Source organism: Syngnathus floridae, chromosome 4, assembly GCF_059516105.1.
Source record: "Syngnathus floridae isolate MCC-2025c chromosome 4, RoL_Sflo_1.0, whole genome shotgun sequence".
Lineage (NCBI taxonomy): Eukaryota > Metazoa > Chordata > Actinopteri > Syngnathiformes > Syngnathidae > Syngnathus > Syngnathus floridae.
The window spans coordinates 11,505,001-11,523,242 of NC_142416.1; the positions used below are offsets into that span (position 1 = coordinate 11,505,001).

The 18,242-nt window shown below is 39.9% G+C and overlaps 2 protein-coding genes across 4 annotated transcripts in view; both read right to left on the minus strand.

Moving 5' to 3' along the window:
* Positions 1 to 12,457, minus strand: part of LOC148399093 (ral guanine nucleotide dissociation stimulator-like 1) — a 12,649-nt gene extending 192 nt beyond the window's left edge. Inside the window, exons 1-18 of one of the 3 annotated variants that reach the window (XM_088374148.1) lie at positions 12,049 to 12,457; positions 11,102 to 11,373; positions 8,310 to 8,605; positions 6,780 to 6,809; positions 6,462 to 6,631; positions 5,690 to 5,808; positions 5,307 to 5,615; positions 5,114 to 5,217; positions 4,669 to 4,753; positions 3,885 to 3,947; positions 3,693 to 3,776; positions 3,552 to 3,584; positions 3,309 to 3,433; positions 3,122 to 3,217; positions 2,598 to 2,736; positions 1,707 to 1,982; positions 1,280 to 1,397; positions 1 to 884 (exon numbers count right to left, since the gene is read on the minus strand). The exon at positions 1 to 884 is cut by the window's left edge and continues 192 nt beyond it. In XM_088374148.1, the coding sequence (XP_088230274.1) occupies positions 730 to 884; positions 1,280 to 1,397; positions 1,707 to 1,982; positions 2,598 to 2,736; positions 3,122 to 3,217; positions 3,309 to 3,433; positions 3,552 to 3,584; positions 3,693 to 3,776; positions 3,885 to 3,947; positions 4,669 to 4,753; positions 5,114 to 5,217; positions 5,307 to 5,615; positions 5,690 to 5,808; positions 6,462 to 6,631; positions 6,780 to 6,809; positions 8,310 to 8,605; positions 11,102 to 11,290 (2,391 nt within the window). In that variant the 5' untranslated portion in view covers positions 11,291 to 11,373; positions 12,049 to 12,457 and the 3' untranslated portion in view covers positions 1 to 729. Of the gene's footprint in view, positions 885 to 1,279; positions 1,398 to 1,706; positions 1,983 to 2,597; positions 2,737 to 3,121; positions 3,218 to 3,308; positions 3,434 to 3,551; positions 3,585 to 3,692; positions 3,780 to 3,884; positions 3,948 to 4,668; positions 4,754 to 5,113; positions 5,218 to 5,306; positions 5,616 to 5,689; positions 5,809 to 6,461; positions 6,632 to 6,779; positions 6,810 to 8,309; positions 8,606 to 9,324; positions 9,493 to 11,101; positions 11,374 to 12,048 lie in introns of those variants that run through there. The other 2 variants (XM_088374147.1, XM_088374149.1) reach the window with 2 other exon arrangements.
* Positions 12,458 to 13,312: 855 nt separating this feature from the next.
* odad3 (outer dynein arm docking complex subunit 3) lies at positions 13,313 to 18,042 on the minus strand. Its single transcript, XM_088374735.1, has 13 exons — positions 17,863 to 18,042; positions 17,653 to 17,774; positions 17,501 to 17,578; positions 16,581 to 16,754; positions 16,128 to 16,229; positions 15,928 to 16,053; positions 15,607 to 15,723; positions 15,342 to 15,491; positions 15,004 to 15,164; positions 14,771 to 14,927; positions 14,480 to 14,626; positions 14,089 to 14,176; positions 13,313 to 14,020 (listed from the first exon to the last, which is right to left on the minus strand). Exons 1-13 carry the CDS (start codon positions 17,936 to 17,938, stop codon positions 13,902 to 13,904), a joined length of 1,617 nt encoding a protein of 538 aa, XP_088230861.1. The 5' UTR covers positions 17,939 to 18,042; the 3' UTR covers positions 13,313 to 13,901.
* Positions 18,043 to 18,242: the final 200 nt, after the last annotated feature.

The window sequence follows — 18,242 nt, forward strand, 5'->3', positions numbered from 1 at the left end:
CAAAACTCTTTGTAAACCAGGTTGGCAATCACCGTGAACAGTTTTAAAAACAAGGTTTTAACATCACTGGCATGTCCTTTTACTTACTGAGACTCTTCATCTTTCACATACAAAAAACATCCTTCATGCACACCGTGTTCACAGCATTACAGATGAAGGATGCAGTCTTAGACTAATGGCATCACCTCAATCAACCATCAAGCAACCTCGTAAGAGCAAAACTGCAAAATCACATCATCTCCTTCACTTGGTAATGGCATGCATTAACCTTTATCTTTAGAACTAGTCGGCTTGTGTCTAAAAATAAATTAAAAGGTGGGTCGCATACAAATTTACACAACAATGTGGCAAAGTGGAATACTGATACTTTCAACACTAAGGTTGGTTTTAAGTTACATAAAAAAGTATGAAGAAGAACAAAATAAATACTAAATGCAGATGTCAATGGTCAAGACAGACTTGCACAAATTCCAATCGTGGCGCAGTTTGCAACGAGCAGCTAGCGTCCATTTGCTGCGTGCAATTCAGACATTATCTTCTACTACTTGTGCAAACACATTTCTGTGAGAAGCTGGAGCAGGTCTGATGTCGAAAAGGTTGAAAGGGGCCCAGCCACTGACAGAGGACATCTAAGCAAAGCTCTCAGGGTGGCTCATGCGTCAAGCCACAACGAAACCGCTGTGAGTTTGGGCTCTCCTTGACAGATTCAACTCTGAAGACTGACGCTTGTCACTTTGTGTGGCGTTCATTGTGTGGAATTCCTGGACTGGAGGAGGAACCCCAATGTCTCCTGTGGCTCTTCCAGCGCTGGTGTAGGACAAAGTCATAGTTGGAGGAGGTGCACAAGGCATAATACACGTTGGCGTTGTCAGGGATGTGGAGCTCTGAAACACAAGCATGTCATGATGATCTTCCCCTTACATATCTCAAGATTTATGAGCAGTAGTTTTTTCCAAATATTTTTTGTTGAATTTTTATGACACAATATTTACTGTGATGTTTATTTATCATGCACATGAGAGATACTACAAATTAAAAACCACAAAAAAGTCAAACTAAAGTTAAGATAAACTCAACTAAAATTAAATATTTTGAAAAAAATGCTCTGAAAACTTAATAAAGATGATCAAAATTAAAAAAACCAAAAGCTACATAAAAACGAACTATAATGAAAAATCCCCAAATCCCAAACTATTCTAAGGTTGGTCTGAAGCCTGCTCGCACTACAAATATTTTCGCTAAAATGATTGTGACCTTCTCAAATTGTATTAAATCATACCATTTCCATTGTTAAGCATCTGGCAGAGGGTAAAGTCCTGACAGCTGAAAGTGTCCTCCAGGTTGTGTTTCTCCAAAGCCCTCTGAATGACTTGAGGTGTGTGATCCTGACTGGTCAGCTGAGAAAAAAAGTGATGTCAGAAATGACACATTGTCCCACACCATTTTCGGTACTGCAACAATCACGTACCATTGTGATTAAACTACCGATGTCGCTGCTCTTAACAATAAGGTCGTTTAGTCCTCAAGCTGTGATACCATAGCTTTTATTTTTGCTGTATACATTTCACCCCACATGTACCCTCCAATTTTGTTGCACAATCAAGCTTGTGTTCTACCTCACAGTTTTACAACGTCTAAATGACGAAAAAAAATATTGAAACAAAAAAGCTAGCGGTGGCAAATACTGTATGGAAGCTCTCTCTCACCAGAAGGCTTTTGTAGACGTTGCCATTGTTGACACACTCCATGCTGACTCTTATGATGCACGAATCGGCTAGCTGTTTGTTGTAAACGGGCAGCACGGACTGCGGTGGGACACTGGATGAGGAGGAGTCTGGCCTCAGCGCCAAAGAGGAGCAGCTCAGGTCGGGATGGGAGGAGCTGCAGGAGGAGCTGGAGAGCATGGGTGAAGAGGAGGAGGAAGAGGAGGAGGACATTGTGCCGTAGTCTTCGGTGATGTTGTGCATTGAGCTGGAGAGTGACTGTGGATGGAAGAAATTGAACAAACATTTTTGAAAAGGGTTCTTGGTTAGTCTAAGCCGACACACATTACTCATTAAAAAGTTTTGGCTTTGGAGTGACCTTTCAGGACAGACACAAAGGTCACTGCAACCTGAAACGCTGGACAATGTGGAAATTCTCAGAAACGTATTGGTCCAATAATGCAATCGTGGAACAAACATTTGCATTTGTTTTGCCCTTCGCCTCCACGTTAGATACCAGCAAGTGGTGTGAGAGGCACCGTAATACTCAACAGACGTGCATTCCAAAGTTTAGAGAAGTCCATTTAAATTTACCTGTAACCTATTTTAGGTTCATCCTGATATTTCACCTCAAAGTCCAATATCCCTAACTTTGTGAGTACTGTTTTACGGAAAAATATACATTCCCTGCGTCTCTGAAGTATCTACTGTGAAATTAAACAACCAAGAAAATGCTTCATTACCTGCCCATTACTGTAATATGACATTGAAAATAAACAAATATATAAAATAAATAACAAAAAATAAATTCATAAAAAAAGTGTTTCAATCAGTATCAATTGTTGGTGGCATCATTTCAAATGTACACACAGAGACGATGTCAAGTGAGTTTACCTTGATTATGAGCCTGAGTGGGGACAGATGAGGGACAACGAGATCATCCATGTCAGAACCGCTGGAGCTCGAAGACGACACACTCATCTGGTCAGCATGAGTCTTCTTCCCTTGAGAACCATCACTGGTTGCTTGTGACCTGCATACAAAAGGTCATCTGTGCTTTCTCTTACAAGAAAAAGAGCTGTATACATTACCCCCCCCCCCCCTTAATACGTTGAGCAATGCTGTATAATAAAACTGACATAGCAAGTAAGCATTTAATTTATATTGATGTCAAACAACACTGTATTATAATGGCAGCCGTATTTAATACACTTGTGGTTGTGCCCTGTAAATGCTGCCCGGCTCAAGTGGCCAGCCTAAATAAATTTAGACAGTGAAGAACGAGGGCTCCCTCTAGCGGCCACAAAACAGTGAATTAAAAGTTCAACCCGTGCATGATGTCGCAGTAGCCATTGGTGTGGACTATGGACAGACGTGAAGACTGTAGCACATAATTTGAAGAAAAGCACTATACTTACGAGGGGAGCTTCTTTGGTAGCAAACGACTGCTCCATACATTGGGAGAAGTAGGACACGGATCAACAGGAGGTTCCAGCTCACGAGACAGTTCATAACTTCAAGCCAGAGGAAAAAGATGAGTCATCAGCATGACTGTGTCCCTTGTTTGTCCCCGCATCATATTGACAACAATGCAATGTGTCCAACCTCTCCTGATCAGTGAGAAGGAGCGCGTGCGCCTGCAGCCAGTTGGTTATGCGAGGGTTTGCCGGAATCTGGTATTGGGAACAGGAAGCCTGCAGTTGACGAATCTGGGACAGAATCTCAAACTCCTACAGCAAATAATGAGAAAAAAGGCAACATTATGAATTTGAGAAAACTAATGACGTCAGCAGCGATGAAAAATAATAATAACATTAAAGTGAGCCACCACAAGGGGGCATAACCTACCCGCCTGCGCTTCTCAAAGTTGATCAGTCCACCCTTTGGACAGGAGAGAACAATTGTTAAATACGGCATGAAAAATTAAATGACAAATTCATATTTAATGCAAATTAAATCGGTGGTCTTGCTTGTGCAATTTCTACTCACCTCTACAGAGTCAGGGAGAGCTGTGTCCAACATCGTGAGGACAGTCAGGTAGGAGCCCAAGTACGGTACAATTCCATCTTTATGCTTCTAAAGACAACGAGGCAATGTTTAGTTGTTCCAAGGAGAAGAAAATCATTGGATCGTGGAGAACATAAAATCAATGTCGTGGATGAATTGTTCACCCTTACTTACCATCTGTTTGGAACAGAGCAGGGGCGACCCAGAGCTGGCACTGACCTCTTGCTGACTCCCAGCCTGTAGCAAAATTACACGTCAGCTTTGATTGAAAACTATAATGGCCCTCAGGATGCCCATGTGACAAAATGCAGGGTGTGGTTGATGACAACACAGCCGACATTACATAATTGTTCTTTCCCTGCTTGTGCACCTGCTGACAGGGTGTTGCTGGGTGTGAAAGGGTGAGTCAGGAAAGGGACTCGCATTCAGTGTTGATATTTCTATGGTTGCTGATAAAGGCATCCTCACTTAATACTCTAACAAAGTTCTTGTGCACATACACTAACACAGAGAATAATAGAGGCTGACAAATAGATGAAATTGGAGCTTGGATATTCATCAAATGACCTAAAATAAAGGTCAAACATAAAAGGAATTGCGTGGACAAGAGGACCCATCTAGCAATGGCACCTTGTACACAGTTACAAGTCCACATAATGATTAGATGCACACTGCATTTGTATCATTTTGCACACATAAGTTATAAAGACAAGCACACCACAAACATGGGAACTGTTATATTTGAAAAGTCTCTTTCTTTGTTCTGCATAATATTTCAAAACATATTCTAAAATAAATGACGTATCAATAGTCTATCTCGTATGTCTTATCGGACAGCATGTGGTAAAACCAACACCATTGAAGCCGATCTCCCACACATGACACTTGTTAAGCAAAATAAAGAAATAAACACAATTTCCATTCTGGGAGTAGTATCCAAGTACACACTGTTACTTGCCTCTGTCAGGATCTCCCGGTTGGCCAGCACACAGTTCTCGTCAGGAAAAGTCTCACACAGATGTTTGAAGGTAGCCATGCATTCCCTGGAAACAGACATGAAGACTTTGTTGACTGCTCTCCTGAGCTGACCTTGACCAAAGTTGTAAAATGCAAGTTCAAAATGCTGTATTTCCATATTTTTACCAATGGCTCAGCTTTCATCAGTAAGGGTCACTTTTGTCTTTAATTTGTGTGGTTACTATGACAACTGTATTTGTTTAACACATTCAGTTTCTTTCTAAAAGCTGAAGTGCCGAACCAAGTTTAATATAGAGCTGATCTAGATGGCTCACTTTAATTGGTAATTAAAACAAATATACAAAATCCCATTGAACATGTTCCACTTCTTTAAATGTTTTGAGTGATATTATTTTTCCAATAGAGTAGTTTTGAAGGTTGCCTACTTGCTGACAGCCATCCAGGTCTTCTTGAGGCGATATACAGCATTGGACTGCAGGGCGGACAGGATGGCCCATAAGGAAGAAAAATTCTTCAGCTGTCTGCACGCCTACAAAGAAGCTAGTATGAGAAAATGGATGGACTACGCTTCTGTCTCTTTGACAAAGTCATTTCTGCATGCTTCATTCCCATACTGACCTGTGCCACATTGATCCACCACTCAAGGATGCGCGCTCGAAAGCAAGGACTGGTGTGAGAGGGGTGAGCTAAGCCCGGGGCACTCGATGGGAAGAGGAAGCTTGACGAGCTGGGTGACGAAATGGGAGAGGAAGTGGAGGGGCTCGGAGAAGACGGGCAAAGCAACGAAGTGATGACGAGGTTGGTGACTGCATTGAACTGGGAAATGGTGGCACGGACGGTGGGTGCCAGATTGCGGTTTTCCTTCTTGTCGCGTTGTGACCACACACAGCCCAGGCAGTGGAACGGTATCACTTGGACAAAAAGTTCCTTCAAAGAAACAGACAGAAATTTTAACACATATAATCTGTCAATACGATGCAATAAGTGGTGAGAGAACCCACCATGTCCAATCTGGTGAGCTGCTCTGCTACATCAGTGACAGGGAAGTTCATAAAGATGTCTCTGTCTTCCTCTTTGCACGGCAGCACTTTGTCGTCCACCGACGCAAATTGGCTGGGATCTGTTAAACACATACGTAAGCGTGAATGACATAAAAACATATTAAAACAGGCCACACGCGGTGAAGATGTCAATTACCAAAAGGAAACAGAATACAGTAATTACAATGACATCATTGCTGGGACAAAAAGATGTTACATCCGTCAGAATTCCTGTACAAACTATTGTGATTCCATTTTAGGCATTCATTCGATTATGACAGTATACTAACCATGAGCAAAAATATTACCATAATATTAAAATTACAGCACTAGAATGTCAATGTTTGAGTAATGAAAAGAAAAAAAATGTATATTTCCTTGGTGAACACAAAATTTGTTTATTAAAGAAAATTATTTGGTACATTAAGAGACAAGTACCAAGTTAAGCTCAAAGAAACAAATAAATAAATGTTACATGAATTATTATTAGTAGTAGTGGTAGTATGTATTAATATTTCTTAGTAAGTCACAATGTCCCATTACACTATTTTTTAGAACAGAACCATGGGTTACTCATGTTTTTCTTGGGGCTAACCAGTACCTGCTGGCACTATGCTGCTTTTTTAAGACAATGCACGACAAAGCAAAATGGCAGGATTGTAGCGTCTGTGTTGATTGCTAAGCGTATAAGCAGTTCATTATAGCCAGTTACACAATTAGAGGTCTCGTCTACCTTGTTGCTGGAACGACTTGAGCAGACGCTCTGCGGTCTGAGCCAAGCGTCTGAAGCAGACACGCCGGCGCAAGTTGGCACATAGGAGCCGCAGAGACTGGTATTGAGGGGGCTCATGGAAGTCTGCATGGTATTCCCTCAACCACAGCTTGATTACTGGGAACAAAGAGCTGAGGAGGGAATAAGGCAAATGAGCTCAGTCGGATTTTTTCCTGATATCGTCATAGTTTGAAATCACATAATGAAGTTTGAGAATGCCCAATTTGTGTTGACTATTGGCAAATCCAATTGAATGAAGTTCATGAATGAAGCACTCACCTTTGCGAGCATATTGGGTTTGCGTCATCACTGTAAGAAGAGAGAGGAAACAGGTTTAATCATTTAAATAGAAACATATTTTTGTAATTTTGTCATCATCTCACATGATTGAACTACAAAATCAAATGGCCTAAAAAGGTTTAACTTGCATTTAATTTTACCATTATCTCCGTTTTACCATTTTATCTGTTGACATTTGAAGTATCAACATTCACGATAGAAGAAATTGGAAAGGGATGGTCAGCACTTCAGTCAGAACTTGGGTAGGCAATCCTTGAAATCCATTTTAGTGTACAACTTATTGTGATGTTCACAATGAATTATGCCAGTGCCGATTCTTTAGGATTATTCGGATATGCCGTGTATTACTCTGCATCCGGTCAGCAGGATGCAGAGTATTACAGGAGTTTCCAAAGCAAAACATTTGCCTTGTGGATGTTAACAGACAAAGGTGTCCGTCGAGAATTAATGTCATCATAACAATCCTTGGATGAAATGCAGGTTTCGTTCAATTTAACAACAAATCCTGTGGGACAAAGCAAAATTCTGTTCCAGGAGTGTCCTCTACACAATAGCAAACGTGTTGCCATCAGCAGCACCGGTATGAGGGTGACTGTTTGAGGAAAAAACATTACAGCTACACTTGTACTGGCATCTGACCCCAGAGCAATACCAAAAAAAAAAAAAAAGGGGGGGGGGGGGGAACTTGTCTGGTACTTATCCGTCAAACCATCTGGAAATTAGAATGTAACGTGTTGGAGCCATGCTGTTTATTTTTATCTAGAGCGTCACTAAGGAAGCGCTATGGGGAAGGTGACAGAAGAAAAACAATAAATTCTTTGTTGACGTGTCACAGATACATGCAGCATTTCAATAGAGGTTTCGTTACACATAGCTCGAGTGACGTCAAGAAGGTATCCAATAGCCTCTTTCACTCTTGATGTATGACTCACCTCCCAGGCGGTCCAGCCAGGTGAGGTATACCCACAAGTCAGGTCATACAATATGTATTACACAAGTGTTTCTTATTACACTTTTGCAAGTGAATGTTAACATTTCTTTAAAAAAAAATGAATTAAATTCGGTGGATCTGACATGTATTGCACCTCCAGCATTTTACATTTTTTTTCACACACAAATAGTGGTTGAGCAAGTCTAAAAAAAAGATTTATGATGGCGGAAGTTTGACCATGGAACTGGAACTACCGTTTAGCAAATGCTAATCCAATGTAACATTATGGAAGATAAACGTGCAAAGTACAAGGACTGTTTGGGAAATTATTTTGATGATGCATTTCACAAAAGGTCAAGCTAACAACAGTGGCCACAATATTAGGTTCAGCTGCAAAAACAAAAGGGCTATGCCATCAAGATATAGCTAATTCATTTAACAATGTTTACTACTGCGCTTGTAAATTACAATGTTGTAGAACTGCACTGCTACATACTAAGTTTACTGCAGTTGAATATTTTGGTTTTTTTTTTTTTCCCAGTTCAGAAGCCAGGATAGAAAAAAAAGGAGAGTCTTACCTGAGAAAAAGCATTGCAATGAGATTATTGGTAGATGTGAAGGCTCTGTAGGTGGAGAGGAAAACATGGAGGTAGTCAGGCTCCTGATGTTCGAGATCCAGAAGGTGGGTGACCAAGTGCTCCAGGGTGCCAGCTTTGAGTCTGCGCAGCTTTACTGTGTGGTAGTGGGCATAACTGTAGGCCGGGCAGTCCGACGCCATGGGCATGTTAGGACTTGGCATGACGGGCTCTCGCCGTAGCGTGATGCCAAATATTGCCCCGTTCTCCTCTTCGTCAACCCATTCTTGCACATGGTCCTGTAAGGGCAAATGCAAGTGTTCATGTTAGTGTATAGGCAACACACACGAAGGATAAGCGATATTTCTAGGAAACCAATGTTTTTTAAAAAACAATTTTCCCTCTTTGCAGAAAAAATGAAATGTTTGCAAAATATTTTTTAAGCATAACAACAATAACTCTATAACTCAGAACATGCTTTCCACACACAAAGTGAGCTCCAATTTAACAAGGTGACAAATCAACTCATGTTGCTCAAACCTCATGACAAACTGACTCATTTCTAACAACGCGCTTTTGAGAATCATCTAAACAACCAATTATTGGGATTTGGTTGTGACCTGATGACTGCGTAATAAAAACATTATTGATAGGTGGCACCAAGTTTATATATATATATATATATATATATATATATATATATATATATATATATATATATATTTTAAAATAAAAAATAATAATAAGGTACCTTCATATCAGTAGCAAAAATGAACAAAGGCTTGGAATAAGCACAATTGCAGGTGATTGTCAAAAAGCGGCTGATAACCCCTTCGTGCAGAAAAAGTTAATTCAAGTTTGCGAAAAGTTAGATGACAGAAACACGACGGCTCGTCAGACATGAAACTTTAAACCATGTGGATCGAGCACAGACAGGCAAAAAGAAAAGATTATCTACTATGGCAACTCAAATAAACAGAACGTAAATGTTTTTATTTTTTATTTTTGCTTAACTTACCATTGATAACTGCCAATTATCCTCAGTTCCCATTTTTGCATGGCGGCGCGCACGTTTATTCAAGAAGGGGATCCGAATTGCTCTTACAAGTTACAAACTCTAAAATACATTTTAGTTGCAGTTGTAGAAAGGAGAAACGGAAATCCTAAAAGGTAAAGGAGACCTGAGTGACACGGGGCGGTACAAGGAAGTGACAGATGTGGGCGGGGCTAGCACAGCGGACCAATGGGAACTAATTCATAACTAACCATGCAAACAGACTATGAACACATCCCTGAACAAAAAGGCAATAAAAACAATCACCGTTTGAACTACCTATAAAGTTTTGGACTGTGTGTGAGATAATGTGGTACTCAGTTAAAGTCAACAGATCTCATCTTACACATAACCAAAGGCCTATTTCTGATTTTGATGGAAGAATGGTTATACTAGTTCTTGATTATTTTGTCATAATAAGTGGATTTAACAATTATGACAGCAACTAAATGAGAATGAAAATGCTTGAAAATAATGAATTTTACACACCTATTTTCAAAACTTTCTCAGCCCTGGTGATCATTAAAAGTTGCTTATCAGGCCATCATTAACACGCTGCTGCCTCCAAAGAATCCAGTTCGGACACTTTTGCACTAGCAAGTAGCTTGCGTTCCTGCCTGTGGTGTCAGGGGAGTGGCAGGGACACACCCACAGCAGGAAGGGCTTCGTCACTTGAAATCATCTACTAAATGTATAATGTGGGGACGTGTCCCTAACTGTTGGACGGTTAAACTGAAAACTGAAAAACAGTGGCAGGAACATATGGGCATAATAATTGAGAGAAGAATTGTGTCAAAGATTGTTGATGAATTGTGTCTTGAAGCAATTGAGGTAAACCAACGCACACGATTGCAACTTGCATTGATTGCAAAAAAAACTATGGAATGCCGTTTCAGCATTTATGTATACCATATCCTGATGGTGTGCAGAATTGTTCTTTCTAGTAAGTCTTCATCCTCATGAGACAATCACGATTGTGTCTTACTAGTAGATATTTTTCTAAAGCATGATATTTCGGCGTACTAGTAACTGTGCGTTAATTGGATAAAGAACAAAAAGTGTCTCAAAGTGGATGTTATATTCAACATACCCATGCACCCGTCTAAACTAAATGAAAACTATACAACACAGCCACACATTATGACAACACTAACAGACAAAATGAAATGTTCATCAGGCATGCAGCTTGTGAGTTCAACAATGCGGCCTTGTGTTGCCCTAATGAGAGTCTGCCCATGAATAAGCAAGAAAATGACCATCATCCTTTCTTGTTTCCCCATGCGGGCTTTGCAAACAAAAGGGGAGACTAAGCAATTATTACCGATTAGTCACTTGAATGGTGAGGAGGTGACAAGCATAGAACAAGAAATTTCACAAAGTTAGCGGTGCTTCCTCAAACATTCCACCTGCTTACAAAGCTTGCCTGAGCTGAAAATAAACCATACACCCACCAGCATTTGATAAATATTTCTTTGAGTGAGTCACCATTGTGCTCAACTGGAATAAACGCAGGAGTTCCCTATGAAAAAATCTTACTGAATAATCTAAGAGAGGTTTAGCTTCCCAACATATTGCACTGTAATGAACATCTTGTCGAGTCAATTTTACAAAACATAAACCAGTCTACTTTTATGAAGAACTGGAGAAGTCAGTGAATTTTTACTTTTGAGAGCATCCTGACAAAAAATTAACAAGTTAACACCTATCCACAATGGTCTGTTTCAGTTCAGGTTGAGCTCACCTCACAGTGTTCAGCAGAATCCAACAGCTGGAAGCTCCTCAGTCGCACCCCAGGCTCCTTATCTATATGTGCATCCACCGAGTGACTCAGCCTTAGCCCCATTATCTTCTTCATCCTGCCCACCTTTGTGTGGAGGCTGCAGGACTCTCCTCCATCACTGCCTGCGCTCACCGGAAGAACGGTCCTCATCTCCCACAGTTGCACACCATGTCACACACACACTACACAGGCCCACTCGCCTGTGTAGATATCTCCCACACCTGCTGCCTCATCTGAGGTGCAGATGGAAAAAATTAGAACAAAGTGCGGCACCATTTTGCACATTGAACTAAGGCACATTTTAGTAAAAAAAAATCAGCACACTTGTGCACTCGTGGTACATTTAATTGTTTTATCAGTCACTGTACAGCACTGGCACAGATAGATGAATAATGACAGACTAATAGTAAATAATATTTTTCAACTCAATAAATGAAATTGGATCATATGCAGCAGCACACCTCATCGCTTGGCATATGCTGCAGTACAACGGCTGGGAATTACTGCACTAGAGGTAGTGACAACACATTGGTTGACTTTTTTTTTCTTTTTAGATGCTAATGTTCAACGCAAAGCCATAATTATTATGGCTTTTGCGTTGAACATCATGGTATAATAGGATGACTTATCTTGCAAAAAAAACCTCCAACATTTTCCAAAGTTTTTAAATGCCATTAACAAATACCAGTACAGGAACCGACCATATATCATTATTAAGATTATTTACAACGTGAGGCTCTAAACGAAATCAAATTTGATAGGCGACACAATTCTAAAAAAGAACAATATTTACATTTCTTGTAAATATTTTGTACAAACATGAAATATAGGTCCTTAAAACGTATAAAGCACAATGAAATAGGAAACAAATGGCCTAAAAACACAAAATAAATACATATTATATTCACCTTCTTTAAGAAACAACGCCCGTCCTTCAATTCTGTGCAGATGAACACTCCTGAGGTTGTTTCGGCACATCGAGCTGAGGGCAACTGTGGACTGGAGTTGCGCGTCACTGGATGCTTTGTGGAGGAATGATCTCCTCCCTGTTTGGCTGAACACTCCTACATAGTCATTATGTTCCTGTTCATACCGCAACGATTTGGCTCAGCGCTTCCCGAATTACAATTAATTTATACGCTGCCTGTCATTCTCCACAAATCATGTGAAGACGTCTTTTTTTTTTTTTAACTTAGAAAACTGCTGAAGCTACTTAAAAAATCGTACGTGCATATAGTTATGTGATTTCAAATGCAGAGAGCAGATCAATGCTTGTTTAAATTGACAGGAACGACAAACATTCACGCTATTGATAGTTTTTCAAACTGTGAAGCAGGAAGTGAAAAATTTCAGCAAGGGACAGCCTCCCCTCATTGATTGGTCCGCGAATTCGATCATCTTGGTGATAGTTTCAAAATATTTAAAAAAAAAATGTGCACCGTAAAACTATTGATTTGTATATTTTGTTGGTAAAGTCTCATATCCCTAAGTGTAAATTAAAACCGTTGTTTAAAATATTTTGTGTTTGAAAGTGATATTCATTAAAGCTCACTTGACATGTAAATAAGAAATGCAAATTGATAACTTGATAAAAGTCTCATGAGTATCTTTGATTGCAGTGTGAATTATTCTCTTATCAACTTTTTATGTTTCTTTGTTTCTTGATATTTTCTTGTTTCTGTAATATTAAGAACTGTATTACAAAGTGTACAAAATCATTTTTGATTACTTTTTACTACTTACATGAATTCTTCTGTATTGGTCATGTCATTAGTCATATCATGTCACATATCATTTGATGCTTGACACATGAAATCTGTTTCATTTATCTTGATTTGATATACAGTATAGCTATGCCTCAGGTTATGTTTTGATATACATGTGGACCAAAAACCTATTGATGGTCCATCCGTCACATTGAGATTAAACAATTAATATTACATATTTAAAAGTGGGATTAAACAATATGATATATTTTGTAGAAGTCCACAGGCACAGGGCGGATCAGTTTTCTCCTGTCAATATGCACAGTGGCACGCAGTTCATTTCTCATCTCACTTAGTGGAAACTCATTTGTATTCATAGCCGTAACAACCCAAAAATACTATACAATGTTTGAGTACACACACAAACAACAAACAAATGTAGGCTACTGTACAAGTGACTCAGTCGGAGGGGTCAAAGGAGTTTTATTTACTGTAAAAACTCATCTGGTTGACTCAGAGACAGCTGTTTGAGGCATTCAAAACAGAACATCATTGTGGTAATGCTCAGATATTTCTTAACTATTGTTCTAAATTTAGTAGACTAACAGTCACTCCACCTAGCAACCTTCAAACAAACTTTAAACAGGTTTCACATAACCCTTGAGCATGAGCACCTAATGCACGCACAGGTCGACCCTTACCATACCAACAAAGTCAACTTTGACCTCCTGGTGACCTGGGGTCGCCCTCAAAAATATGTCGGTGCGTCACACACCATATAACCTAAAGGATCATTTAAAAATGAAAAATACATTCTTCTAACTGGAGTAGAACAAAGCTTTAAATCAGTTCTGGAGGTCATCACTTTCAAGTCCAATATCCTTATTTTTCTTTTCCACGATGCATCTTTGATTTTCTTTGAGTATCCTAAGTATTCTATTTTTATTCTATTTACAGCATAGTATAGCTTCTTTTATTTAATCAACTAAGTGATTTGTGTACCTATCTACCTACCATACCTAATCAAACATCTCCCCTGCCTGTCAGGATCTCATTTACTTGCCCTTCTTCAATTTCCAGGATTTCTTGTTGGACATGGATTCAATCATGGCCTGCGAGCGGCGCTTCAGCGCCTCCCGCGAAAGGATGCCGTCATCCTCTTCATTCTCCTCCTCTGAAACCAACAGTACGAGTCAGTGTGTGCGTGCGCACGCCCGAGTGTGTGCTTTTGTGTAATCTCACCGTTGGTTAAGAGGGCCATCTCTTGGTCTTCAGAAACAGTGACTCGCTTGTTATAAGCAGGCAGTTGTTTCTCAATCATAAAATAGAACTAGACAAGAAAACACGATGTGAAAAGCCAGTAGATGTCATATACAATATTTGTTTGTGCATCTGTGTCTGTATGTCGGTGTGTCCATCCGTCTGCCTGTCTATCCATCAGCCAAATGCATTCTGCTGTAGGTGACTGAAAACTCATTTTTCCAAAGCGTTTTTTTTTATACGATGATATATTTTTCTTTTAGTTGACAAATGTTCATTACGTTGCGCTTTTGTTTCAAAATGTATTTTTTTATCTTAATTTCTTTGTGTGTGTGTGTGTGTGTGTGTGTGTGTGCGCGCGCGTGTGTCTCACCTCTTCTTCCTCCATGTCTTTTGAAATCTCATTGAGATCTTTCCCTTGAAGCTTCTTCTGCAGTGAGAGCACCTTGCGCTCACACTGATTCAGCAGATACACCACAAACTCTTCTGATTTGGGAGAAATATCTGATGGAGGTTCATTCTTCAACAAGAACAAAAGAGGCAACACGTGAATAAAAATCATCTAATGTGCTGAATGTTATTTTGGTGGTGCAGGCCATCACAAAGAAAGGAGTGGGGAGGCCGAAGGTAATGTATTGTATACATTCAGATTTTTCTTTTTTACCAGAGAGATGTGATGAAGTTTGTCTGCCAGGTGCTCCACTCCAGCTTGGATAGTGCTGATGGTTTTAACGAGGGAAGACAGACGTTCCTTAGATGTTTCACAACTCTGCTGCTTCGTCACTAGCTCCTTTTCACACTCGTCCAGCAACCTTTGCTCACTACAAACAGAGAAAAGGATTTGGCTTCTCGTACCCATTGAGTTTATGTCAGTGTGCTTATTTTACACTTTCTCACCCTGATAGTTGTGTTTCTCCCGTATACTTCATGGCCTCGGATTGTTGCTTCAGGAGCACCTTCTGTTCCTTTAGCTGCCGGAGAATATATTCGTTGTCTTCTTTCACTGCGCTCAGATGCCGATGCGTCTCCCTCTGGGCGATGTAACGATTCATGACCTCCTACATACAGGGCAGACAAATATACTCAAGATTTACGGAAGAAATTCGCTAATGCTATAGTTTCACAATTTTATGATCTCTTTATTTTGCCCATTAGTAACAAACTGAGCAAGCGCACCGCATTAAAACATGGTAACCTGGACAAATGATAAAAATGATGCTGTTTCCGATACATACCTCTGTATCTGTGTAACCAGTGGCATTTTTCATATTTTGTAGGGTCTCATCAAAGATGCTGATGCTCTGCTCCATTTCAGCAGCCATCTTGGCAGCGCCACTCTCAGCTTCATTGTTCAACTCATCCTGTTGTACGTTTTTCCTCTGAGCCTGTAGGGCACAATGATCTAGTTAAGCACGTTTCATTAGCTTTGATTCACAAGCTAGCGTCAACGATTTTCTCATGCAGGCAAACAGACTTTATAAGACATTTTGTGTGACTCACATCTAACTTTTCAGCACGGGCTTTGATTTCCTGCACCCTTTTGCGGTAAATGGCTAAAAGATAATCTTTTTCTTGGTGCTCCTTGTAGAACCGCTCCTCCTGCTGCTGTAACTCAACCTAGGATGTAAATAAAACAGTCAAGAGTATCTAGAAACTTGACATTTACAACAGTGTATGGATGATGATGCAGGTTAAGTAGGCTTTGAAATCTTTAAAGCAAGATATGTAAAGATTTGAATTGACAAATTACATTTACAGCAAATTTGTGGCGATAGCACAATGTGAATTTCATGAAATTTTGTTTGCGTAAAACAAATTTACAATTGCTGTTTCTTTGGAGAGCTGGGCTTTGTTGTTCATTTCCTGCACTTCATTCACTTCCTTCCTATGCTTCATGATTTCTGCTTCTAGATCATCTATCTGACCCTGGAAAGTCAGACTCTCCTCCTGCCAACAAAAAAAGGATAGATGAAGCATTGAAGCGGGTCTGTCAAGTCATCTTGAGGTTCACCACAACTAACCTGCAAGTGACTTTTCAGTTTTAGGTAATTAGTCATGATGTTTGCTGCTTCCTTGCACTTGAGCTGATTCTTTTCCAGACAGTTCTGCAGTGACCTCAATTTCTGCAGATACAGAGAGCAAGACATTTAAAAAGATAGGTGGGGTTGATCATAAAATCATATTTTTCTTCTCTGCATAAGAGTCCTCTTATTCCAAATGGTAAATGGGGAATTTTGTAAGACCTCTTAAGTTGAATAGTCTGCACAGGAGTCTTGCATAACTTTCCCACCTTCAAAGGAGGAAGCCACATTTTATAAATAAAAAGTTAATAATCATCTTTTTACTTTGTTGCAGATGTCATTGAAGGCCAAGGGTAAATAATTAACAGTACTGTTTTAGTTGTTATGAAATATTGGTTGAATCATAGTGATATGAAAGATGAAAGTTTTTGCATGTGCAAACAGGTAATATACCATTGTAATCTCCTCCTTGTCTGAGATTGCTTGGTTGAAGCCCATCGCTTCGAGTCTGAGGCATTCCCTCTTGAGGTTTTCGAGGCGGCGATGGTGAGTTTGAGTAGCGTGCTTCAGCGCGTTGAGACGCTTCATCTTGGACGTGACCCGGTGTTCAAGTTTGGATAGGGCTGCCTAAGGATACAAGAGAACCCACTGTTAGGTTTCATTTATTGCTGGTGGGTTTCATTTGGATAGCGGGAAATACTCTGCATTACAAAAAAACATTTTGTAATGTAAACACATGCAGATAATTTGGCCTTATTTAACATTTTTATGGGATACCTCGAAAGATTGTCCTGTATGGTGGGTTGAGTTATGACCTGTTTTTTTGCCCTCCCCGATCTGTCCATTAAGTGGTCAGAGCTGCTAAATTGTGAAAGGACACATTCTTATTCTTTGGCTTTCAACTGACTATCGACTGTTACTGTTCTGCTAAAATATATTAATTTGTGTTTCAAATTAAAAACAACAAAATATATAATATAAAGTAAAACAAATATATAATAAATGTAAATAAATACAGAAACATAAATAATAATTAAATAATTAATTTTGTATTTATATTTTTACTTTTTGTTTGTATTTATATCTTTATTTTGACAGTTTTGGTGCACATGCCCCCCCCCCCATGACGCCAACACTGGACGTAATTCCTAACGCATGTAGCTCGAGATCAAATTGCATTTGTATCAGAACTTAATAGACATGCCGTTACATTGCTCTGAGGAGATAGATTTACATGACATTGAGGAGGTCGATTTACATGACAATCCCGAATTAATTTCTTATCCTTTATTTCAGAATGGAGGTAGCTACATCTGTGAGACAAGCCATAGATCACAAAAAACGACAAAGCTAGGTGCAGTGATGCATACAACCTTGCCGGACATTAGTGGCCCGGTGTCCTTTTCCACCCCTCGGCCGTGTAAGGCCGATTGTACCAATTGTTGTTCATCCTGAAAGAGAAGCGACAGTCGATTGTGATCAATATGATCTCAGTCAGGATGTCGAGGTTCGTTGTTGTCCTCACGGCTTCGGCCTCCGACACCCTCTTCTTCAGGTCCCTGTTCTCCTCCCGAAGCTGCAAGATGTGCTGGCGGTTCTTCTCCAAGGCCGACTGAGAGCTTTCATAGTAGGCACTCCTGTCGCTCTCTGCCCGGCGGCACGTATCGTTTTAATAATAATTGCAGTCGATTTTGTCGATGAAGTAGCTACAAGTGACCGCAGCCTCGAAACTTACCTAAAAGTTGAAGTTTACGCTGAAAATCCGCTATTTGGTCATATACGGTAGGTTTGTTGTCCGTTTCAAACAACATTTTTTCGGTAATATCTTATTGAGCCAAGGGAAGTCACATGTAAGCCAAAGAGAGGGTTCACCATCAAGACGTGCGCAGAGGGCCGAGCCACGTTGCCTAGCAACGCGTAAACTCTACTGTTTACCGGTTCAGAGTTTCCTCTGATTACAAGTGAGTGTCGCCTTTGTGATGTCATATGCGTTAATTGTAAAACCATCACTTACAATGTGGTGTTAAAATGAGCCAAAAACTACAAAGGTGGACAGAACGAAGCACAAATACTTTTTAACTCTATACTGAATTAAAAATATTCAGCTATCTGTAC

Bases quoted from the DNA above. Each gene is read 5' to 3' on its own strand.
- odad3 (XM_088374735.1), bottom strand. From the start codon at position 17,938: ATGTTGTTTGAAACGGACAACAAACCTACCGTATATGACCAAATAGCG. The intron at 16,755-17,500 runs GTTGTATGCATC...TTGTATCCTTAG, and splicing joins GGCCACTAATGTCCGGCAAG to GCAGCCCTATCCAAACTTGA. The intron at 15,492-15,606 runs GTGAGTCACACA...TGTGCCCTACAG, and splicing joins CCCGTGCTGAAAAGTTAGAT to GCTCAGAGGAAAAACGTACA.